The following is a 25,712-nucleotide window of genomic DNA, read 5'->3' as shown; positions in this document are numbered from 1 at the left end:
CTTGATGACAGGTGCTGGGTGAACGGAGACCAACATAAAACACACACAGTTGCTGCTAGAATCTAGGCTGGTCCCGTGGGAGGAAAAGACAAAGACTAGATGGATGAGTATCAGAGTCCACCTCCTCCTCGGGTCTTACGCATGGCCCTTACAGTGGCTTTGCACGTCCCCATGTACTTCACTCCCCAGTGACAGATGGCTTAATTTCCCAATGCAATGCAGGAGAATGGCTTTCTAACACAGTGTGTGTGTGTGTGTGTGTGTGTGTGTGTGTGTGTGTGTGTGTGTTGCATGCATTTGACTCTGTGGGTGCCAGTACATGGGTTCCAGCATGCAGAAGTCAGAGGAAGATGGACAGTATCTTTCTCTATTGTTCTCTGCCTTATTCCCTGGAAACCGGGTCTCTCACCAAACCAGAAACTGCTGTCTTGGCTAAGCTAGGGCTGGCCATCAAAACTTCACTTTCTCTGCCCACCAATGCTGAAGTTACAGGCGCGCGCGCAGTTCTGCCTGGCTCTCAGTGTGGGTGTTGGGCATTCAAAGCCAGATCCTGATGCTTGCACACAAGTGCTCTGATCTCCAAGCCATCTCTTTCACCCCATCCATGAGACAGTCCGTCTCTGAGAGACTTGGGCAGCACTGCAGAAGATGAGCTCAAAGCTTGGTTTACCTGATATTCCGGGAGCTGTATCAGCCACAGTGTCCTGTTGCTGAGAGGAGGGATGTCAAACATTGCTAGCACTCAAAGAAATATCTTGGGGCATCTCACTGAGCTGCACCCAAGGCTCACAGAGTGGGTCCTAACTGTTTTCTTCTTCTTCCCAGACTCAGCGGATTGGTCTAAACGCAGACATGTGACTCAAACTGGCCAATCAAATCACCTCTCTTGAGAATTTAGAATTAAGAACAAAAGAAAGTCAATTAAGCCCAAGGTGAGCCGGGTTGTGGGGAGAGGGGAGGAAGAGGTGGCTCTTTGAACAAGCCCCTGAGCAGGAGAGAGGAGGTGGTGTGACATCGTCTCCTTGGAAGAAATGGCTCCATTTACAACGTACTTTTAGTGGATTTTGGTAACTGGAACTCTAGAGTATTAACCAACATGCCCAAGGATCGGGGGTCCATTCACCCCCTCCCACACTGGGCTCTGGGAAACCCCACACTCCACCTGAATACCCCTTCTACTGGCATATGGGTCTGTGGGCGTCTCCCGGCTGTGACTGAAGTCCTCACAGGCATAGGAAGTCCTTTCTTTGCCTTGGTCCCTCTATTGAATGAGGCGCCTGCACATGGCCCAGCAACCAGTAATTTCTGCTTGCAGGCTCTTTTCAAAGGTGCCTAATTGGCCTGAGGGAGTTTCCTTTGCTTTCCCAGGGAATGAGCTTCCATTACAATGGACATCTGCTGGAGTGTTCTCCCAGCCTGGCCCTGGGCTATGCACTTGCTATATAATTTCTATCAGAAGGCAGTGGGGGTTGAGGGGCGGCGGGAGGCCTCCTGGTCAGATTGCCCACACTCAGCTCTGCCTACAGTGTTGATTTTCAAGAAGAGAGAGTCTCGTTAGGGTGTTTATGGCAGTAAAGGCGAGAAACACTGCCTGACAATGGGGCATATGCCTGTCATATTGGGCCTTAAGACCTTAGGCTCTCAGGACCTCCATGTCCACTGTCAGCTGTCTGCCTGTTGTCACACACACACACACACACACACACACACACAAAAAAAAAAAAAAAAAAAAAAAAAAAAAAAAAAAAAAAAAAAAAAAACCACTGCCACCATCAATTTGAAGTCAGGAAAATCTGGGCTGTAAGGATCAGAAGACACAGGAATATGAATTCCTATTATAACGACAAATTGAAAAGAACCATCTGAAGTACACATATCCCAGGCCATCTGCAGAACCCTTGTCCCATTTGGGCCTCACTAAGATGCTTCCTGTGTGACTTCAGTCATCTTTAGAAGCCCCTCGACGCACAGCTAATAAACAACACACCACTAAGAACTGGGTTAGCGAATTAGTTATGAGCAAAGACAAATCTGAGCTATTTAACTTAAGAAACCAACGCCAACTATGAAAAGACAGGGCACACCGGTAGATCACACATGTAAAAAACATGAACCTAGACACTTGTCAATCAGAGAGAGCTGTCTTTGTCTTCCAGGTCCTGCACTGTGCTGTGGATGCGGCCAGGGCTGTCCTGGATGCCACTCACCTTGGAAAGGTCCACCAGGGTGTTGGCCTGGTCACTCAGCTTCCTTTGCTCCATCTTGACACCCCTCAGTCTGTGGGGAAGAGTTGGAACAGGTAGTTCAAGTCCATACTCAGCGTTAGCCCTCCGCTGCACCTGAGCTCAGAACTTAGCACTGGGACCTTGAACACCGGCAGGAGCTGACGCAATTAGAGCTGGCAGGGCCCCAAGGAAGCAAACTCCTGCCTCGATTGCCCGGGTTGCTTTCACTTCCTTGCTGCTCCCGCTGCCTTCGTCTGGGTCTACCACCTCCAATGTCTGCTTCCTGACCGTCCGGGCTTCCCTTTTCTGCCCTGTTCACTTATTTACTTATGAATTTATTTGGGGGGGGGGGAGGAGGCAGGCTCTCAATTGGTAGCCCAGACTGGTCTCAAACTGAATTTGTAGTCCGGGGTGGCTTTCAACTCATGGTGATCCTCCTGCCTCAGCCTCTTGAGTTTGGGGATTACAATCATGAACCACCATACCCAGCTCTCTATACTTTACAAAACTTATTCCTCTGTTACAAAAGGAACCAGTGAGTTGCAGTGTGTGTGTGTGTGTGTGTGTGTGTGTGTCTGAACACGCACATACGTGAAGGCACGTGGGTCTGCATGTATGTGTTTTTCTGTGCATATGTGTATATGTCTATGTGCATATGTGTCTATAATGTGTCTGTGTCTATGCATGTGTGTGTGTCCATGTGTTACTGTGCATATGTATGTCTGTGAACATGTGTATGTGTGTCCATGTGTGTCTATGCACATGTGTGTCTGTATGTCTAGGTAGCATGAGAGCCTTTAGGTTCTTGCTCTGAGCTTTACCTTCCACAGCAGCCTGCCTACTGCCTCACGGGAGCAGTGAGTGAAAGGAGAGCCTGGACTGGGTGTTTTTTGAGCAGAACAGAGTGGATCTCTTCCATGCCTCCCTGGTTTGAGAAGTACAGCCGAGCTGGGGTCTCCCGAATTCAGTTTGGCTACACCGCACACTCCTCTGGTACTCACTGGTGGATCGCCTGGAGGAACTTCCTCTGGTGTTTCCTGACTTTGGCATGGTCAATCTTCTTTAGCAGCTTTGTGTGTTTATAGATTAACCACGTTTCCCGGAGGACATTGGCGGCAGCATTCTTGATCTAAGGGAAAGGAAAGAAGCACTGTCAGGTGAAGTCCTGGCTCACACAGTGTTTTTCTGTGTGAAAACATCTACCATCTACCTCCTGAGAAGATGCTTCCTCAAAGATCTATTTTCTTAATCAAGAGCATGAAACTGAGAACAGAGGATTAAAACATATCTTATTAATCTTGTATTGGACGCAGTAGACTGGAGCTTGGAGTTGAGAGGCATTTCTCCTCCTTCTTAATGGCTTCATCGACGCCTCTCGGCCGCCGTTGCTGATGCTATATTTAGACAGGCTTCTTAGCAAGGCCTTGAAGTCTGGGGTACAGTTTGGATCAATAAATACATGCCATGGATGCCCTCACATTCAGGCTGCCACACTTCACTTGAGAGTCACAGGCTCCCTACCAAGCAGAGATTTTAAAAGGTGTCTTTGAGGAAATGTCTTTCCTCCAAACAGCAACACTAGGTACCAACAAGGCCATTGTTCCTTTCCTAAACGGCCACATTTTATTGCTGCAATTATCCATGTAAATGTAATTGGCACAAAACTGAAATCATCCCAGGGATGTCTGAGAATCAGGGAAGGTACTTAGGTGTGGGAGCACAGTTGTTTCTGAGACTGGCTTCCCAGGGCACCACAGTCACACAGCTCCACATACAACTCTGTCATCTGTTGACATGGAAACCGCTGATATCCTCCAGCTCACGACTGAGCTGAGACATATCAATGGCATCCAGATGGCAGGGGACAAGGTTTCAATCCAAACACAGACATCTTCAGCACTTAGTGGTAAGAACAAGAGAAGACAACCCTATTAAGTGCAAGCTGAACCTAGTTCTTATTCACCATCTCCGTTTCTGTCAGCCACACACACTGGCACAGGACCACAGGCTCAGGGCCTGGAAGTGAGGAGACCAGAGTAGAAAAGATCAGATGACTCCCCAGATAGGATTTTAATAAAACCAGAGAGTACAGACCAGCTTCTTCAGACCGACACACCAGCAGATGGGCACAGCTAACATGCTGAGACGTGTGGGAAGGCCTGGGAAACATTGCTTAGCAGGCTGATAATGTGTGTGTGTGTGTTTCAAAAATCTATTACTAAGGATGGGTTATATTCTTCATTGGCGCTGACATGATGTTTTTAAAAGAACATCTAAGTCTTCTCAGGAATGTCTAAGTGACATAAATATTGCTTTTTTGGTTGTTGTTCAGTTGAAAAAAAAATCTCCTGTGAAAATGGTTTTAAACACTTCCTGGGCCACCTCTGGCACTGTCTTGTTTGACAGTGAGCAGGTGGTGACTTGAGGCTGGAGATGGCCAGTGTCTGGCTAGCAAGGAGGGGCAAGCAGATGATGGGCTCTGGGCCTTGGCTCTGGTTGGCTAAGGAGGTGGTGGGAAGGGAGGGCTTTCTCCTGGCAGAGAAGATGCTGCCGTGTCCTTTAAAGGGATGGGCAATTTGCTGTAGGATCTTTCCAGCTTCCATAGGTGCTCAGCCTCCAAGGAAAGCCTTAAAGGTAAGTAGGAGGGAAAAAGCCTGCCCAAGCCTCTACAAGGATGGGCCGGGCCCTAGTTACACAGTCCCTTCTTAGGAATGCTCATAGAGCCACAGAATAACAATACGGACAAACCTTTGACAACAGTCTCTGTGTCCTGCCAACAAACATTTGAAATGGGAAAGCCTGTAGGCCCTGTACAGTTTAGGAGCAAATGCTTATTATTATCTATAATTATAAGATGAGGGGAAGACATCTAACACACACACACACACACACACACACACACACACACACACACACACACACACACGCCTCAGCCCATCAGCTTACCAATGGCAAGCAGTCCATGTGGATTTGAGCACTATGCAAATCTTGAGGTGTCAGACAGACATTAGTTATTATTATACAACTCAAGCTCCCCACTTAAAATAGAAGGAAACAGCTTTGGAGATGGAGTGAAAGGCCAGACTCACACAGAGAGCTAATGGCCAAGACTAATCAAGAGTCAGGTCCAAGAGGTGCATATGATTCTCGTATGGTCTGAAGGGAGGCAGGTCTGGACTTCATCTGAATTCAAACAGAACCATTTCCTCTTTCCCAGCATCAAGGAATTGGGAAGGATGTTAGTTTGGTTTTGGTCTTGCTTTTTAAAGTCTTTCTGGCCCCCATTCAGCAACATGACAGAACACAGACTTCAACTCTTGCCTTGAACTCTAGCCTAAATGAAAGATCCTGAAGTCACAGTTTGGCCAAATGGCAGAAAAGCATCACATCATCTTTATGGGTTTGAGAGGGAGGCCCCTGAGCATTCGGGAAAGTAACGTTAAACGCAAGCCCTTGCTCTGACTGAAATTAATTGCTAGCAAACAGCCTGGCACAAAGCTAAGTAGATCAATATCTGCAAGAGAAAAGGCAATAGGCTTTAACCGACCGCACTTGGTCTCCTGAGTCAGCCTCCCTCCATTTCACCTGGCGCCCGGCTCTGAGCATGATTGAGAAGACAGCCCTTTCAGCCCGTCTTGGGGCCTTTTCAGCCTCCAGAGTGGAGACACCTTTCCCTGACGAAGACTTAGGTACCCTCTGAGCTCTCCTGATGAACAAGGGTACCAAACCTAAAAGATGTTCCCAGGATGCCGGGTTGGGAGGGTCGGGGTTTGAGAGGGAAGCAGTGAGCTGGCGAGGACATTCAAGGTTGGCTTTGATAGGCTGAGTTGATGTCATTGAAGAGGGCTAGGTAAGGATCTTCTGTGTGAGAAAGGCCAGCTCTCCAGCTCCCAGACCCGTAAGCATGCAGGCTGACTGTGCTCACCCAGTCTCTATCTAAGATAAGCTCTCTGTCTCTCACGTTACTGTCTTCATTCTGATTAGGGTCTATATACTACAGGAAGAACTTGGTTTGTTTTGAGACAGGGTCTCAGTAAACAACCCCGGAAAGCTTGGAACTTGCTATGTAGACCAAGCTGGCCTAGAGAGATCCACCTGCCTCTGTTTTCTGAGTGCTGGGATTAAAGGAATATCCCACAATACCTGGCTAGAAAGGACTCTTCACATTAGTGGGCCTGGGGAAGAAACAGGTCCACCGAAGATCTCCCAGATAACTGAGTTTACTCTTACCGAGCACTGTGCCAGGCTTCAGAGAACACTAACATCTACATTATTTCACATATTAGCCTCCATAAATGCGGTAAGTGGGTGGGTTGTTAGCTCCACCTTAAATCTGTTGCCGAACTCTCTGAGATTTATTTTCTCCACCCATTTAAAGGACAATTAATGAATATTAATGTGTACCTATGATGAGCCAGACACTGTTCTAGAAAGTGAGAGCATAAAGATCAACAAATCAATACCATTCTCTTACAACAAACAACTGGGTCTGATGATGTAGCCTAGACCAACCTTGAACTCACTATTATCCCAGACTGACTTCAAACTTAAAATCCTTCTGCCGCAGCTTCTAATACACAGTATCAGATACTGTGTGCTTTAAAGAAAACTAAAGCGTGACTCAGAGCTGGAGTCTTGCAAGTGGTACTCATCTGCAAGATGGACTCCCGTGTTGATTAAAGGAGAATACACATAGACCATTTAGCATAAAGCCTGGCCATGGTGGATTCCGATGCACAGTCACTTGGTTTTCTTGTATCTTCCACTACATTCATCTGTTTATTGCGGGGGTGGGTGGGGGAGTGGGGTGGTGTATGCACCACTGCTGTGGAGTAATCCTTCTGTACACTGTGTGAATCACTGTGTGATTGGTTTAATAAAGAGGCTGACTGGCCAATAGCTGAACAGGATAGGCAGGAAAAGTTTGGCGGGAAAGCCAAATTGAGAATGCTGGGAGGAAGAAGAGTGGAGTCTGGAGTGGCCAGCCAGACACCAGGGGGGAAGATGAACATGCCATGCTAATAAAGGTACTGCCACGTGGCAGAGCGTAAATAAGGAATATGGGTTAACTTAAAATGTAAGCCGGGCGGTGGTGGCGCACGCCTTTAATCCCAGCACTCGGGAGGCAGAGCCAGGCGGATCTCTGTGAGTTCGAGGCCAGCCTGGGCTACCGAGTGAGTTCCAGGAAAGGCGCAAAGCTACACAGAGAAACCCTGTCTCGAAAAATACAAAAAAAAAAAAAAAAAAGTAAGAACTAGTTAGCAATAAGCCTGAGCTATTGACCGAGCATTTGTAATTAATATAAGCCTCACTGTGTTTATTTGAGAGTGGTTGAAGAACAGAAAAACTCCACCTACACACCACTGTGTACATGTAGAGAGATCAGAGGATAACTTTTGGGAGTCAGCTCTTTCCTGCTACCATGGGGTTCCAGGGATCAAACGTAGGTCAACGTGCTTGGCGGCAAGTGCCTTCTTCCACTGAGCCATCTCATAGGCCTGCTATCACTTTATTGGTATTACTTTTCCAATACGTGTCAGCTTCTTCTCATGGCCCCAGCCCCCCAAGAAAAGAAAACATACAAGAGGACACATGTCTCTGCACTCTTGGCCACAGCATCCCATGTTACTGGCTGCTCTGGCCACCTCTCTGCCGGGGTAACTGCTACAAGGTATCACGGAAGGGCTGTGAGCTGCAGGGAGAGTGGCCAGGGAGGCAAGGGGGATGAAAAGAGCTCCTTCCTTGGGTACCCATGCCCTCAGTGGCCACCGGAAGCCCACTGAGTAATTCACCCACTGGTGGGTCCCCAGCTATGCTGCCAGGACCCCTACCCAGGGAACAGTGTCCCTCTCGGTTAGAGAGGGCAAAGGGAGAATCCAGGTCAGCCTGGCCACTCTGACTTTACTATCTCAACAGTCAATGGGTGGACCCGGACTAACAGAGACGAGAGACATCACGTTGAGAGACTGCAAGCCAGCCTGTCTCCAGAGCTTGATTGGAGGTGTCCATTAGAACCAGAACTGGAGGAGGAGGCTGCTCCCTTCACCCTGCCAGCCCCCTCTCTCCTTGTCTTTCTCCACTGACTTCCTGAGACTACCGTCTCTCTCATTGCCCTGCTTATGCCTCCTGTCTTTTCCTCCATCGTGTTCCATACTCCCTGCCTTACCTACAAAGGGCTCTGCCCCCATTTTTGGTAGGAATTTGGAATGGGGAGAGGATGTATCCTGTGGTTCGGTGTTGGAGTTTGAGCTCTACCTGAAGCCACTCACGATAAATGGCAGATCATTCACAGTGATATTAAGATGACACTCAGCTAATGTGGAGTTAAACTGGCTCTTCTCCCTAGCAGGTCTAGGTCCCTAGCCACAATGCAAAGCTCAAGGAACTGACCACGTTGGGTGGTGAGTGGAGGGCTGCTGATTCCAGCAAACTAACTAGATCCTAGACAGGCATGACTAGCTGCTCATGCTGGGCATCACTACCTTGTCCCTCTCTGGACCTGAGTGTTCACATCTGGTTTGGACCAGCTCATCCCCGGAGTCTCTCCTGTTCCAGTACACTGCTTCTCGACTATTGTCCGTAAAGAAACACCATGCCCAGTCTCTCTGGGTCACAGCCTTTGTGGGAACGCCATTTGCAATCCTCATCTGGGAGAATTAGCATTCCTGGTAATGGCATGATTGATTACCTAATGAACTCTGCAGAGAAAGACTTGTTCTGGGGACCTACTCCTGAGCCAGACCAGCTGTGGGCCATCCATCTAGAGTTCCTTAGCCAGTCTTCCATGTCTGCAGAACAGCAACTGACACTATGTTTCCCTATAAAACACCCCGGCTAAGAGTAAGTCTTTAAATAAGCCTGCTGGAAACATTTTTCTCCCAGCCTCTGACATTTTCTCAGAGTTCAAGTTTTATTTAGGACTGTTCAGCAGGTTCCAGGTCTGCCCAAGGTTTTTGAGGGTGGTAGTGATATGTTCAGGTCTAAAGGGATCCAAGGGGAAGCCGAGTGCAGGATGACTGCGCTTTGGGGGAGACTGGCGCGTGGATGCAGGATAATCAGAACTTACAGCAGGGGAAACCAGGAAGAGCGTGCTTTACAGATGGGCAAGAGGAGCGTTGGAGGGGTCATCGTGTGTGAACAGCCAAGACACATGGGCGGGGACCTGTGGGCTGCAAGCAGACCGGTCAGAATTGGCACTGTCTTTGGACCTGGACACTGGAGGGACAGCAATGTTTGTTAGCAGCCCTGAAGAGTCAGGAGCCAGAAGTAGTTCAGGGCTGCTGGGTTTGGCTTTACTCACCGATTTCATGGGAAATGTAGTTCGATGAGACTATGGGGTGGGGAGGTAACCCTCTGCAAGGAGAAGGAGGTCACCCCAAGTCACACACTTGTCAAATTGACTAGAGAGCCTACCACAGGTCTGAGTGGGGAGTCAGTGGGGCACTTGACCATCTCGCATCCATGCACGGTGCTGCTATGTATCACTTCCTTAGATACTATTGAGTAGCCCAAGGGTTGGCAATACGTCATAATAATAGATTAACAGCAGCAGTGACTGAAAAGTCAGTGCGGGAAGATCCAATGCCACTAAATACAGAAGTGACGCTGCCACCAAGGTTGACAAGTTAGTCAGGTGGAAAGAGACATGTTTGGGTTTGGGAAAGCCAGAAGTGAGTCCCTCCTTCATGCTACCAGAACCAGTTCTAGTTCTAATGGACACCTCCGATCAAGCTCTGGAGCCAGGCTGGCTGGTAGTCTCTCAACGTGATGTTTCTCATCTCTGTTAGTCGGGGTCCAACCATTGACTTGTAACCGAATACCAACAGCCTGGTGCTACCCGGAGAGGCTGGGCTGAAGTTAGACAGGCTAGATAAATTAACAGCAGAATGACTCGCATTTTCCTGATTCACAGGCTGTGATTCATGTTTTCTTTCTGCTTTGATGCTTGAAGGATTAATACTGCATATACTTGCAAGGGGTTGCTTTTATCGGGGTAAGCCTACTAATTGTCCACTACTGAATGGCAACAGGCCCCGGCGGCTCCTGCACTGGATCTTTCTCTGGGAATTCACTGGAGTCTTGGGATCAGTCTTTGCCTCTCATTGGCCCATGAGTCACTGTATCTGGACACACGGCCATTTGGAAAGGGCAAAGGACAGGTCAGGACCCTCTAGGGCTTCCCTAGTGGTCAGAGGTCAGGGCCAGCTTCGGTTCAGTCAAGGTCATGCAGAAGGACCTCTGTAAAGTCTCAGTACTGCCAGCTTCAAAAGTCTCCCTCTGTAAGAATCATCCATTTTGTGTTTATTTCTCTGGGAAGAGATATAAGATATTAAAGGGACATTTCAGCGGATTTAAGTGTTCTGAGAAAAGTGAGATGTTATTCAATTAAGAAGGCACCTTGCACTCATAGACGAGCAATAAATACCCGTGGATTTGATTTTCAGCCCTATTCCTTCAAAAGTAAGTGGACTTGAAGAGGATTTTAGTGAATTATTTTTGAAAGATTGAAATTAGCAACCACAACCTCATCTCCTTCTACAATTAGAGAGCAGGAAAAAAAATGTGCTTATTTTCCTGGCCCATGAGAGAGCTGGCTTTCCTTGGCTTTATTTTCCCCTAGTGTCTGATTTACTGGGTGAAAAATGGAAAGGACAAAGGAATAGCATGAAAATACAAAGTACAGTTTCGGCTTTAAAAAGCCACCAGAGTAAACAAGAGAATGTTAATGTTTCTGTTCTTGGCAAACAACCTCTGGGAAGAGCTGGGAGGCAAAAGCCCTCTCCTCTCTTCTTGCTTGTGGGGCTCCAAAGCAGGAAACTGAGCTGACTCAGGGTGACACTTGCATTTGGGCAGTTCATACCCCTAGCCTTCCCCTCGGTGCTGGCATGTCTGTGGCACACTTGGAGAGGGGGCTGAGGATGAGGATCCTCAGAGCATTTGATGTGAGCGCTGCAGGGTGACAGTGTCATACTGTCATGTTGCAGCTCCGTGTTTTCTTCTGTCTGGCTGGTGGCTCGGGGCCATGATGCTCCTTATGGTCTGTATGCCAACGATATGGGAAGATTTGCTGGTACAGGTTCCTATCTGCGGCAGCTCTTTAAAGAACCCCTGCCCCCCATCAAAGACCCAACAATCAAACGCTGTAAATAATTCTGCTGAGAAGCTGAGAGACCTTGGCAACCATACACTCCGCACTGGTTTCCCCCGAGGGCCCACCCGTTCCTTCTCGGGTCTCCCTTTGTTCTGTCTTCCTGCCTGTCTTTACTTCTAACACATTTTTACGCCTTTGAAACGTTAATCACAGAAGAATTTCTCCAGCATTCAAATCCTCGACTAAGACTGTGGGGTTGCTGGTGGATTCATACCCCCTTGAAGTGCTTCCCTGGGGCCCAAGGCCTGTGTAGGGCATGGGGTCCTGGTTATTCATCTTGAGAAGAAAAGTCTTTCACGAGGTCACGTACCTGACTGTCCTTCAGGCTGCCATTGGCTTCAAGATTGCATGAAAGCTGTTGTTAAAGAAACAGCTCCTACCTAGTTTGTTGGGTCTGTTGCTGTCCTGGAAGCCTTATTCTTTTTCTGTTCCAGAGGAGCCTTATTAATTTTTGCTTGTGTTTTTATTTTGTTTTAAAGCCAGGTTTACCAGGTGGCCCAGGCTGGCTTCAAACCTGCAACGGTCCTCCTGCCTCAGCCTCTTGTGTTCTGGGATCACTGTGCCTGGCTTACATGGGCTTCCTTTTCTCTGACAACGCAGTGGGGGTGTCTGAGCAGCAGCTAATCACCCCATTCCTGTATTTTCAGCTTTTCTTCTTCCTAAGCCACGTTCATAAGGGTGCAAGTGAGAGCCATTATCCAGAAAACCCCAAAGCCCAACTGGATGATGACATTTTGATGAGCAACAATATTTGGGAACGTGGGCTCTACTGAACAATCTCTTTAAATGGCTTTTTAAAAGGGATTGGATTTAGATGTATCTCCAGTATAATTTTAAGACTTTCTACTGCCCTTCTTAATGAGAATCATGAACATATTTGAGCAGAGACAAAAACCTAGCATCACACTGGGTGATTGATTTGACCCCATCAGGCAGGGAGGGGGCTGCTATCACTGTGTGCAATTGATCTAATTATCAGGAAAATTATTTGGTTGCTTGAAGCATGCGGTGACTTAATGGTGGATTCACCTGGTTTGATGGGATTCCCTCGTCGAGCAGGAGCCGAATGCCTGAGCTGGGGCTCCCCTAACTGCACTTAGAGGAACACGGTTAATCTGTTTCGCTCAGGAACACGGTCTGATCTCTTCTGACCAGCTCCCTCTTCAGCTGTGAACCCACATGAAGGCCCGGGCACAAGGCATCTTACCCGTTTGGTGAGCTGAGTGTCCATCATGAAGTTGTGAACATGCTTCTCTGCTTTGGTGAGTTCGAGCTTTCGGGCAACCACAGCTACCACGAGGGCGGTGCACCCTGCGCCCTGCCGGAGAACATTGGAGGGCCCCAGGAGAGAAAACACACAGTTAGGAGGCAAAACACGAGACTCGGTGTGCCCATGCTCAGTGTGGGCATTTCAGGGGAATGGTATAAGACTCCAGGTCTCTGACTGATCAACACATGCCATAAAGCCTGTCAAAACCTGCTTGTGCCCTGATATCCCCACCCAAGAAGGGGTCTGCAACGCTTCTTGTCTTGTAACCCTGACATGTGGGGATGATTCTTCACAGAGCTGGCCGATTCTCAGCACTGTATGGCTATGTATAGTCTTTGGGGAATTAAACCCATGGGCAGTCAAGCTCCTGTGTGGTGCAGCAGGTGACAGAGGTCCAGCACATAGAAGCCTGTCTGTCTGTCTGATGCTGTCCTGAGCTCACACCAGCTCCAGCCCAGCAGGGAGAAAGAAAACACCGTGTGGACTGCAGTGTGCCGGCCACACCTGGCAGTTGAGGAAGTCCTGAGACCAGCCAGATGGAGAGGTGATGCATTCTCCCCAAGGATGCGTATGGCCTCCCAAAGGGGACACTTTGATAGGCACTGACTATAGTGCCTGCCCCATGTGTGGGTCTTTCTCCCTGAGGCTCGAGACTGTGACTCAGCACCAGGAACCGACTTTCAGAAGGAGCCTCACGCATTCACCAACATGCAGGGACTTTAAAGGTGACTGTGCTCTTGCCTGCAGCTAGGATTTAAGGGATCCAGAAGAGCACCCTCAGCCTCTGTAGAATAAAGTTCCTAGTCTGCTCAGGGAGCTCCCACCTACCCCCACCTCCACCTCCCGACCCCCACAGGAGAGCACAGCAGAGGAGGAGCAAAGTGGCGGGCCTGAGCTGAGCCACAGAAGAGGGGGACATCTTTCCCTGCCTTGTCCTTTAGCTATGCACTTGGCTGTCTCTGTTTAGAAACACTCTTCTCTGTGTGGCCTGGTGGCCTGTGAATCCTGAGGGAGAAAGACAGAATCCCTTTGCCTGGTTCTCTGATGGCCAGTGGAAACCATCCCTGGATTCTCCTCACGGACCGCTGCCCTCTCCTGAACATGGATACCACCCTGACCACCACCTATGGAAAAAGGTGTCAGACTTAGGAAGGCTAGCAGTGAGTTTCCCCTGCCACATAGTAAAGCAGAGGGCCAAGGCTAGCTAGCAGTTTGAGATGTTGGGGATGAAGGAATCCACTAGTCATGCTTTTGGCTTAATAGGTTTTATAATATGTGTGAGAACTGAGACTGTTTCTCAGAGACGCTACAGTCGACAGCAGAGTTGGGACAGATGCGTTTCCTACAGCACTTGCCCTTCTCCCCCTCGCTGACGAAGGCCGTCTGGCCGGCCCATGTGAGACGCTGCTGTGGAAAGTGACAGTGTTTTCTCCTAGCTCTCCACAAGGGGCCCATTACCACAGCCAAGGGACACTGTCCATTCGGCCACCCAGTCCCAGCACAGCACCCAGTCTGTGAACTTTTCTTTCTGACTCATTTTCCCAGTTTGTTTGGGGATAGCTGTGTTTTCTTGGCATCTGTGGCTTGCTGGAGACTCTGTGCCCAATTTTCAGAGGATATAGGCAATTGGACAGCCCAGTCTATAGCTGTAATCAATTTAGCCAGGCTGCCCAAAGCAAAAATAGCTTAAAAGAAACTGTCCTGGAGGGAGGATGCATGCTCCTTCTCCTCTCAAGCAAAGCCAACATCAGCCCTCTCCTTTGTATGGAACATTCAAAAAGAAGGATGTGTCCTAGCATTAAAAATGGAACATCAGAGGGAGAGGGTTCTTCCCAGGTTCCCCTGGGTTCAGAAATAATTCCACTTAAATCACCCAGGGAAAGCTGGGGTGTGACATCTGAGGAGCGAGTCCCCCTTCGCTTCATGGATCTTGGGAACATCATCGAAACAACTGGTCATGGCCCAATTGCTGGGGTCTAGACAGGAGTCCTGTAGCCCCCGCCCTGGCCCGAAGCCTAGCTGGTTGACTGCAGAGGACTGTTAACAGGAAGCGCCGTGCTTAAACTAAGGAACTACTCGTCTTACATGAGAAAGATACATTGATTGATTGATTGATTGATTGATTGATTGTATGGACACAGCAAAGTGGACTAAGTCCCAGTACCCAATTTCTTTCGAATTGTAGCTGTTTCTCCAGAGGGTGCTGCCTTCTTAACAGCATTCCAACCTCAGTGCATACTCACCATTTTAATAAAAAATTTATCAAATTTAATTATGTGTGTGTGTGTGTGTGTGTGTGTGTGTGTGTGTGTGCGTGCATGCACCATGGTTCACACGTGGAGGTCAGAGAACAACCTGAGAAAGCCAGTTCTCTCCTTCGAGCTGTGGGTCCTGGGGTTTGAACTCGGGTTATCAGGCTTGGCAGTATGCTTTGGCCGATGTGCCATCTTGCTGGCCTGCATGCTCTGATTTCTTTTAGAAAATTCATTGTCTGGATATGACTAGGGAGGTCACGAGTGGTAATGCCGGAGCTATTCATGACTACTAGAGGCAACGTTGTGAATGCGGGATCAGACGCCAACAACCCTCAGAAAACCGTGTGAGGAGTGCTAAGACCCAGGCTGCTGCTAGTCCTTTCCAGGATGTGAGTGAGGAGGAGAGAACTCGGGAGAGGGGAGAGAGGAGGAATGAGATGGAAAAAAAAAAGTTTGGCCACATTCTAATCAGCACTAATCAGAAAACAGAAAAGGAGAAAGAGAAAGAGAAAGAAAGAAAGAAAGAAAGAAAGAAAGAAAGAAAGAAAGAAAGAAAGAAAGAAAGAAAGAAAGAAAGAAAGAAAAAGAACAGTTGACAAGAGTGAGGAAAACGGATTACAAAGAGCCTAAGTCAGAGGCGAGTGCCCAGCCTGAGTTCTTTCGAGGCCACCAAAGAAGTGCCGTGAGACCCCCTTCCCCCAGTGCCCAGCCCTGTTGGTCCCTATGGGTTTGAGCTTCACTACTTCGTGTTCCCATGGAAACTTCTTGCTTACGAGAGTTATCCCAAGCTTGCTTTCATCACCTGGGAGTGTTCGCGGGACTTGGCCATGGTGCAGCTTTGTGTAACAGGTGAACCACCAAGAACCTGGTTAACCGTAGTGTGAGAGTTCATGCCATCCTGGTGCCGAATCTCAGGGATGTTGGTGGACAGAGGGGGGCAGAGGGGCGTGTGAGGAGAGGGTGGGATGGAATGAGAAAGTTGTCAGCTGCTGTAGTGACTTCCGTGGGATCAGAATGAGGAGCAAATCTGTGACTCAGCCTCTCGCCTGCAGATGCCAAGACCTGAATCCGTTGCCATCAACGGGAATCCTCAATTCATTCTACCCAAGTCCTGTTCCCACTGCGGGGGAGAGGACCCACCTTCAACAAGGCCAGTCTTCCCCAAGGTACACAGGTAAGCAAAAGACTCAGACTGATCAGAGAAAGTGTGACTTGAGGGATGAACATGTCTAAGCCATCGGCAGATTTGGACCCAAATCTGGACCCCAACTGCTCTATAACCAGGCCTCCCACAGCTGGAAAATCTTAGACGTTGGAAAAACAAGTATCCCAAAGGGAAAAGTATGAGGTGTTCTTAACTGAAGAGGCATAAAAGGAAATAAAACATAAATGAAAATGACAAATGGAAGCAGGCAGCCTGGAGCATTTACGGTTGGCTTGGTTGCTGCAACAGATTCCACAGAAGAGCCAAACCACCATCAACAGCTTTGACACCAAGGTGTTTGAGGAGAGCCACATGGAATGGGACACTAAGCAGCCATCATGCTGAGCCCTCCCTGAGCTGCTCCCAAAGTCACCTCGTCTTCATCAGCTCGAGGGGCATCTCGCAGGACACTGCTGGGGAAAGCTCACTGTCCCGCTGGACAGCTGCAAGGCCTGTTGGTCCACAACCCACATCAGGGTGGCAGAATGCATGCAGGACCGAGAAGCCCAGTCACGGACACGAAGTTACGACGCCCCTCTGGGGGCCCCGAGGTTCTCCCAGATACCCACAGAGGCACAGCCCAGAGCTTCCTGTCCCTTCTGGGTGCTGAATATTAACAGTGCTGTAAAGTATCCTGAAAAATTCCTCATGGGGAGATGCTGCAGCTCAAGGTAGATTTGTGTTAATGAGTGAACTCTCAAGTGCTCCGGGCCTATGCCAACCGTGTCAAGTTGTCCAGACAGTTATATGCCCTGCCTAATGGCAGATAATTATGCAGTTGCTGGATTGTCAAAGGAAAACAATGATTAAGGCCGTTTGCAGCAGGCACACTAAATCCTTCCCTTTCTCTTCCTGTGCAGCCCTTGCCTTGGCCTTGGTGGTGTCCATGGTAACCAAACAGGAAGCCCTACCTCTAGTCAAGGCCCTTGGAATAATAATCAGGAGATATACATCATGTGGTGGTGGTGGGGGTAGCCTTAGCAATGTGAGCCCCTAGAAAGGAATGACTCAGCTGGAGAGTCACGTTGAATAGAAAAAAAAAAAGCCACCAGGCTCCAGAGTGAGTAGCATTTAATGCGGGCAAAGAACAGAGGGAATGTCTCATGCTGGAGCCTTTGTGAGGAAAAGGCTCATATTCCTGGAGCCCGGCTTTATGCAACGCACTCCCAGGGAAGGCCTGTGCGCAGGAACTGTAACACAGGAAGCAGTGTGGGGTCCCTCACCTGCTGGCCCTTCCCAGCTGGATCCCACTGCAATCCACAAGGAACACTGTGGGCCCACGCAGCCACCAATGGGGCCGGAAGGTGGGGAGGAAGCCGAGGAAGACCACTGCCTAGGCTAGAGAAGCCGCGTCTTGGGCTAGGGCTTTCTGTGCTTTTACCACGCTTTAGAGCAGAAGCCAGGAGAGGTGATGCCAGGGAGCCAGGGAAACAGTGGGCCTGGACAGCTTCTTGGATGGGGCACAGCTCCATGCTGAGAGGGAGAATATGGCTGGTATTTAAAAATAACAGAGGCCTGTCCACCTCTCGGCAGGGCAGCGAGACTCTGAGCACCCTGCCTGAGCGCTGGGGTGGGGCCGAAGCCCACTCCGGGAGTCTCAGAAGGAAAGCTGCAGCCTTCAGGTGGCATTTCACTCCTTTCTGGTAGGAAGACTCTCTGCCTGGTTTCCTGGTGACAGTTGGAGTCCCGCCAGACAGACTCCTACTGAATGATGGGAGGTGTTTGTTCTAAAGCCTTACACTTACCATGATTTATCCCAGCCTGGCCCCTTGCCTCTCTCACCTACTGGCTCTTTCAAGGCTGCCTGCTCACACAGGACAGGAGGCTGTGGCCAGCCTCCCACTGCCCTGGGGTCTTCTCTTCTCCTAGTGGCCAGCTGGCTCCTGCCCACCAACATCAGCTCTGATGGCCACCATGCTGAGCAGAGAAGGACAGTCCCCCCTCCCTTGATGGAGTTAGCTGGAACCTTCCCTTCTGCAGACACAGGTCACTCACTGCCTCACAGGAAGGGTTCTCCTGCTTCCTGGGAGCAGCGAGGAAGGGACTGAGGCGAGAGGAGCCCCGAGAGGAGGGTGTCATGGCAACAGCGCAGGCTGAGAGCAGGACAGTGAGGGGAAAGCTGAGGGCCGGTCCACGGGGACCTAGTACCCAGGCCTCAAGCACCCCATCGGTTCCGTCCGTCCAACGCCAGCCTTGATGTCCCCAGGCCTAGCTGTGTGCCCTCTCTCTGAGGTCACTCCTCTTCTGAGAAGAGGGCCTCACCTGGGCTGAGAGAAGAAAGTCTGGCATTGGTTCTAGGACTCTGTGCAGGGTATCCAAGGGGAACACTGCCTGTCCCACCCCCATAGTATCCTCCAACCCCAGCTGCTTCGAAAGTGGGGATAGCCTGGGTACAGCTCTCATTGTTCATCCCAATGGTCCTCCACGAGCCAGCGAGGAGGCCAGTCGGGTGTCCAGCTTCACTTTACCCAGGAGAGTGCAAGCTCCCCGGGTGACAGCTGGCCCAGAGGCCACAGTGAGGGTAGAGCGAAAACTCAGAGAGATTTCTGAAATCCTGCCTCTAACTCGCACAGCACACCCCTCCTATGTGCTGCACCCAACCTCAGTAAAACGGCAGGGACATGTGCGTCCCAGAGCTCCTTGGATCCTGAGACATTTGGCCGAGGGTGGGAAGATATGGACCTCGGTGCTGGGTGCCTAGAGACCTGCTGGCCTTATCAGACACCCATACTGGAAAGCATTTGGCCCTCGGAGCCGGTGCTCTGCTGTGCAAGTGTGGAAGACAAAGCCTCGGAAAGGAAGCCAAGGCAAGCCGAGAGCCGTGCGGGCAAACCAGGACTCAAGCCAGCAGCCAAGCCCATCCAGGACACAGGTCCCTCAGGCTGGCTCAATGTTCTATTTCTGAGCTCCAGCTTAACTTGATCAGAACCAGTACCGAGGTCTATGGAACCTGGGACACAGGAAGGAGCATGGTAAACTACAAGCCCGGTGTTCCCTGGGAGTAGCGTGTAGTGAGAGGGTCAGAGCAGCAGCCAATCCCAGGGCACTTGGGGGTGGGCTCGGAAAACTAGGAAGTTTCACAGTTCACACTGGCCTTTTGATGTGCAGGAGACAGACATCCTGTTCCTAGTGACTAGCATCCCTCCCCCTCCCCAAATGGGCCCTTCTGTGCTCCTGCAACACCTGGAGGGCAAGCCAGGGGGCAGAGTACTCACCATGATGCCGGTGAGAAGACAGACGCCTTTCCCACAGTATGTGTGGGGCACCATGTCCCCATAACCAATGGAAAGGAACGTGATGGAGATGAGCCACATGGCACCCAGAAAGTTACTAGTTACATCCTGCTGGTCGTGGTACCTGCCAAGGGAAGACAGGAGTTAATCCGTGAGACCACTGCCAGGAGCAGGGGCTGTGGGAGGCGGAGGAGATGGGGTATCTGCTGAGGAAGGTGCATTGGTGACAGTGTGGCATCTCCCTTTAGGCTCCTGAAGGTCCTGCATCTGGGCCCCGCCAGGACCTGCCTGCAGCAGCTGAGTCCCAAAGGCACAGTGTTTTGTCACGATGTGCAACGCACTGTAGACGTCCTCTCACTGTTGCTAGGAAAGCTTAGGATGAAATCATGCAGGAATACAATTTAAATTTTCCTTCTAAACCGACCTTCTAAATGCATGTGGATATGATGAATCTGAGGCCACAGGCTCTTGGTCAGAATAGATCACACACACACACACACACACACACACACACACACACACACACACACACACACCACTTTCTTTAAGACAGTTAATGGGTCCCAAGACTGGCAGCTCCTGTGTGTCTAGAGGGAGGCCATTGTGGTCTGAGCCTATCTTGAAGCTGGCTTCATGGGCAGGGGCTCTGGCATGTTCACAGAAGCACAGCCTCCTTTCTGACCTGGATAAATATTTGTGGCAGGACACAGCTGGAAATATCATAATATGTTCTCTGCTTGGAGACCTTTTCTCCTATTGCCTTGCTTTTCTCCAGGGAACTCAGCCCAGGAGTTCTGCTTTGGGGAGATGCAGACATTTCCAGGGGGCTCTGTAAGTGAGTGGGTGAGACCCCTCCACCTCCAGATACCTTTTTTTTTTTTTTTTTTTGACAGGGTCTCATTATGTTGCCCTGGCTGTCCTAGAGCTTGCCCTGTAGATCAGACTGACCTTGAACTCAGATCTACCTGCCTCTGCCTTCAGAGTGCTGGGATTAAAGGCACAAACCGTCACATCTAGCTTGAAGGTGCGTGTTATTGTTCAAATGTGTTCCCTCCTAAAATGAAAATGTTGCTGGGAAGACTTCTTCCTCATGAATGGATGGAGATATTTATTTATTTGTTTATTTATTTGACAGAGTCTCATGAGCTACATAGTTCAGGCTAGCCTTGAACTCCTGATCTTCCTCCTCCATCTCCCAAGTGACAGGGTTACAGGCCCGTGACACTTCACCTGGCTTAAAAACAAGGTTTTATGCATCCATTTGCTTGGTTTGATCCTGTGCCTTCTGCTGTGAGGACACAGCCCTCCTTCCCTCTGGAGGACAACGTGGCATCAGGGCGCATCCCCAGACACTACACCTGTCGTCACCTTGACAGTGGACTTCCCAGCCTCCCAAAGCATTGCAACTAGCCTTTTCTTCTTCGTAAATGACCCAGCCCGTGGTGCTCTGTGACAGTAACATGGCAGAGCAGAGCTGCAGTTCTCCAGACAGGCCTGGGAAAAGAGCCTCAAACTCAGCAAGCAGGGCACAGGGGAGACGGCAAGGAGGAAGAGCCTTTCTCCAAGGGTCATCCCACTGGACCAATGTGAGTGGCATACAATGCAATCCTGGTCCTGATAAATCTCCCAGTCACCTACTCAGAAGCCACTACGTGGGGAACAGAGCCTGGACCAGGGACATCTGTTTGGATCGAGGGGGCAGCTGTTTGAGAACGTTGTAACCCAGGAGGCCGATACATGGCGTACAGACTCAAGCGCTGGCAAGGGCTGGGCCCTGGCTATGCTCAGCTGTGACCTCCATGCACAACGGAGTCCGGAACCCCATGAATGATCATCCCGCACTGCTTCCCCAGCCCTGTCTTCCAGGTGAGGTGTGCAGGGGCGTGTGCAAGCACATGTGTGTCTGGAGATGCACCTGAAGGGAAGGAGAACTGTTGCTAGTCAGAGGGAAGCATCTACGCTGGAGAACACCAAACACAGTACGAAGGATGCCATTTATTGAGCACCTATGGTATACAACTGACGCTCTGAACGTAAGTATTCTGTTTCTTACAGCACCCTTTGAAGTGTCTGATGGGTAAGCAGCTAGAAGCACAGAGACATTGAGTGACTTGTCCGAAGACACACAGGAAGTAATGGAAACAAAGTCCATGTGTTTTTGCTGCCCTGTTGTGCACCAGAGAAGCAGAAGTGACTGACATGTGTCCTAGAGAGTGAGAGAAAGTGTCCATGAGAGGAATGCACCTGGGCTTCAGCAGTAAACAATGAGATGGCTTGGGAGGCCAGTGCTCAGAAGAGGTTGGAGGGCCTGGAGTTCTATGGACAGATGTTTGTGTTTGGTATTAGAAGGCATGGAAGCCATTCTGGGCTCCCTGGTAGGAAATACAGCATGGCAAGAATTTCTAGGAAGGTCTGTGGTGAGCAAGATGCTTGAAAAGATGGGGCACAGCAACAAGGAAGTCATCTGAGGGGTGGGTGTGCATGGCTGGGATCAAGATGGCTGCAGCTGCCTACCGCCCTCGGGCCCAGTCTCCAATCATCAACAGGTGGCAGTGTCTTTTCATTGCGCCTGTACGAGGGCACAGGTACCTGGAACTCCTGGGGACAGTTGAAGATGGCCCGAATTGCTCTGTCACCCCTGTTTTAAAGAAGGCTGTCCCCAGTTCCTAGCCATGCTCTGCTTCTCTCCTCGGACCCTGGCTGGCTGCTCCTTCCAGGCTCATATCCGCAGGCTGGCCTGTCCTGCTCCCCTGGCCATCCTGGAGAAGCACAGGCTTAACATCCCACTCTTCCCTCCAGGACTGAGGACTGAGTGGCCCCACTGGGCCACCCTCACCCCAGTCTGACACACCTTGGACAGGTACCCGTCTACTGTCCTGCTTGCCTGTCCTTCTAGGCCCTTGGCCTGCATCCCTTCCTGCATGTTAGGAGATGACGGGCCCTGGCTCCAGCCTCTAGACTACAAAACCAGACTCTGGGAGTGGGGACGGGGCGAGACTCAGTGGTCGTGGGAAGGACACAGAAGACGGATAGAGCCCGCACAATGATCCAGCAGCACAGACGAAAACGTGGCGGGGGGTTGGGAGGGGCACAGCCAGTGTGACTGATTAGGAAGAGTATTTTCTGGGAAGCAATCTCGGGCCAGGTCTGAGTACACTGAGGTTCAATCAGGAGCGGGGAAGGTGTCAGGGATGGGCCAGTGCCAGCTGCACTGTGTAGCTCCATGGCTGTGGACAAGTAACTTAAAAGCCTCTGTGACTCGGTTTCCTTATCTGCTAATGGGAAGATTTAAATAACCCACAGGCAGCAGCAACACAGTGCGAGTACATAGCCCAGAGTAAGTGCTCACCACACATTAGCCGTAACTGCGTGTACAGGCAAAGGCGGGAACAGAGAGAGCAGGAATTACCACCTCAGAGGAAAGAGCCCCAATGGATGATGTATCGAGACAGTCACGGGACTGTCTTGAAGTTTAGGCTGAAGTACTTGACACCGGAACAGAAGCATCAGCGACACGAGACCCTTGCCGTCTGAGCATGAAGTGGCTGGCTGCCCGCAAGCCTACAGAGGCCAGGCCCCAGGCAGGGAAGTGTGTTTGCAGGTGTCCCTGGAGAAGCAGTGGGGAGCCGTGAATGCCAACCAGGTGACCAAGATCAGTGTGTGGCATGCGCAGCAACGTCACGATACCGTACACGTTGTCCTTTTCTGGCAAATCTGCAGCTGACGCTAGTGTTCGCGAGCTGCTGGCCGCCCTCAGCATCGCATCATCTAATTTATACACGCGCGCGAATTCTGGGGTACAGAGGTTAGACGTCAAAGGGGAATTGCGTGCCAGGCAAGCCGGGGTGGTGGCGCACGCCTTTAATCTCAGCATTTGGAATGCAGAGGCAGGAGGATCTCTGTGAGTTAGAGGCCAGCCTGGTCTACAGAGTGACGTGCAGGCTAGCCAGGGCTAGATACAGAGACTTTTTCTCAAAAACAAAACAAAACAAAACAAAACATTTAAAAGATAATATGTAACTACTTTTTTCCCCCTGTGGTTTTTAAAATACTCTTGTAGGTTTCTTTTTTCATTCAGCATATACACACCTTTGCTGTGTGCTGAGGCAAAGAGAAACAGATCCTGAGAAAGTCACTCATTTGCTAATTGCCCCCTCCTCTTTCGAGGGTGGGGAGGGCTATGGGAGGAGCCAACATCCTGGACTCTGCTGTGGCGAAAGCACTGTGATGGAGATGAGACCCACGTGCGACTCACCAAGCAGGAAGTGATGCTCCAGCAATCAGCTGGTGATTCAGGACTGTGGGAGGGAAGAGCCGCTCCAAGCCTATTCACAGTTTTGTGGTTTACACATGTCACACATCCACGTACTAATCTCATGCTATTTTTTGCAATAGAGCATTTTGGGGAGGAAGTAGTTTCGTGTTTTTCTTTAAGGGCTGAGGCTGAAGTTTTTCTTTGAACTCAACAGTAATTATTATAATTGATAATTTTTTTCCATCAGGGTGAACCATGGTTTTCTTTCTTTCTTTTCTTTTCTACTTAATATTACAAAATAAGTAAGAGACAGGAAAAATATGGCTGGAGAGATGTCTCATTAAACATACATGCCTACCTTTGCTCCACAAATCTCTTACGCCTAAATTCGTAGCTCCTTACCTTTAAAAGTAAGCAAGCAAGTAGGAACCTCCATGCACCTGAAGGAGGAAGGCCTCTAACACACAAAGACAGACGAAATTAGTCACTTATATCAGAAGGAAAGGAGTCAGGATCAATAGATCATTCACAGAGAACTCTTGGGCAGGGCTCGAGGGGTGGGGGTGGGGAGGGAACCTATAATTAACATTGCAAGGGAGATACAATAAGACCTTGTACCCATGAGGCAAGAAAACTGGTCAGGATGTATTATATGAGAGAAGAATCTATTTTCAATTAAAAAAAAGGGGAGGGGTGTTCTACCAGGAAAAACCAATTGAATAGAGCAGGAAGAGAAATAGAGCAGGTCTCCCAAATGGCGGAAAACTCAAAGAATAAAAATGAGCATAAAGTATAAGAAAATTGGTGAATCTGTCTACTGATCCAGAGAATAGTTTCAGAAACAAAGCACTGGTGAGGGAAGGAGGTCATCACTGAAGAAGTCATCCAAAAAATTCCCCAGCACAGAAGAGCTGAGCGTCACCAAGGTCCCAGCACAATGGACAGCGATCGGCCACAGCAAGGCTCATTGGTGTGCAAGTTCCCAATGCCGTGGAGAAGGAAGGAGATGCCCCGCAGGGTTCTGTGACCCCGAGGGAGGAGGGGAGGAGGAGAAAGACAAACACAAACCACAAATTATAACGACCTTTGACTTTCCCCCAGAAACACTGGCAGTTAGAAGGCCAGATACGTCTGTCAAAATTCTAAAGGAAAATGGGGCAGGAGAGGCGGCTCAGTGGTTAGGAACACTTGTTGCTCTTGCAGAGAATCCAGGTTCAGTTCCCAGCACCCACATGGTGGCTCACAGCCACCTGTAACTCCAGTTCCAGGGGATCCAATGCCCTCTTCTGGCTTCCACAGGCATCCCATGGTGCATAGACATATGCAGGCAAAACATTTGTACACATAAAGTTAAAAAAAAATCTAACAGTCAATCGAAAGGAAAATAATTTCCAAACCAGAATCTTAGTCAAGAGATACCAGAATTCCAAAACCACCTGTGATGCTCAGAATGAGAATGGCCCCATTTGAATGCTTGGTTCCCAGTTGGTAGAACTGTTTGGGAAGGATTAGGGGTGTCCTGGATGGTTTTATATCAACATGATGCAAGCTGGAGTCATTAGAGAAGAAGGAGACTCAAAAGGGATCCCTACCGTGGAATCAGGCTATAGGCAAGCCTGTGGGGCATTTTCTTAATTAATGATCAATGGGGCAAGACCCAGCCCATGATGGGTGGTGCCATCCCTAAACTGGTAGTCCTGGGTTCTATAAGAAAGCAGGCTGAGCAAGCCATGAGGAGCAAGTCAGTAAGCAGCACCTCTCCATGGCCTCTGCATCAGCTCTGCCTCCAGGTTCCTGCCCTGTTTGAGTTCCTGTCCTGACTTCCTTGAATGATAAACAGTGATGTAGAAGTGTAAGCCAGATAAACCCTTTCCTTCCCAAGTTGCTTTGGTCATGGTGTTTCATCACAGCAATAGTAACCCTAACTAGGACAGGAGGTGTGGCCTTGTTGAAGGTGTGTCACCGGGGTTGGGGTTTGAGGTTTCAAAAGGCTCATTTCCAGTTAGCTCTCTCTGCCCTGTGGTTGTGTCTCAAGATGTGAGCTCTCAGCTACTGCTCCAGTGCCATGCCTGCCTGCCTGCCATGCTCTCCACTGTGGTGGTTGTGGATCCACTGAAAC

General features: G+C 49.7%; 1 protein-coding gene across 4 annotated transcripts in view; it reads right to left on the bottom strand.

The window, feature by feature from the left end:
* The window catches only part of Kcnn3 (potassium calcium-activated channel subfamily N member 3), a 146,827-nt gene that overhangs the window by 2,440 nt on the left and 118,675 nt on the right, over positions 1 to 25,712 (bottom strand). For all 4 annotated transcript variants that reach the window (XM_052732071.1, XM_052732072.1, XM_052732073.1 and 1 more), the window contains 4 exons: positions 19,321 to 19,462; positions 12,584 to 12,694; positions 3,227 to 3,354; positions 2,208 to 2,277 (listed from right to left, as the gene is read on the bottom strand). In XM_052732071.1, coding sequence (XP_052588031.1) covers positions 2,208 to 2,277; positions 3,227 to 3,354; positions 12,584 to 12,694; positions 19,321 to 19,462 — 451 coding nt within the window. The remainder of the gene's footprint in view (positions 1 to 2,207; positions 2,278 to 3,226; positions 3,355 to 12,583; positions 12,695 to 19,320; positions 19,463 to 25,712) is intronic.

Source organism: Peromyscus californicus, unplaced genomic scaffold (assembly GCF_007827085.1).
Source record: "Peromyscus californicus insignis strain IS unplaced genomic scaffold, ASM782708v3 Scaffold_9__1_contigs__length_137607984, whole genome shotgun sequence".
NCBI classification, from domain to species: Eukaryota; Metazoa; Chordata; class Mammalia; order Rodentia; family Cricetidae; genus Peromyscus; species Peromyscus californicus.
This window is presented reverse-complemented; position numbering and strand designations above follow the sequence as displayed.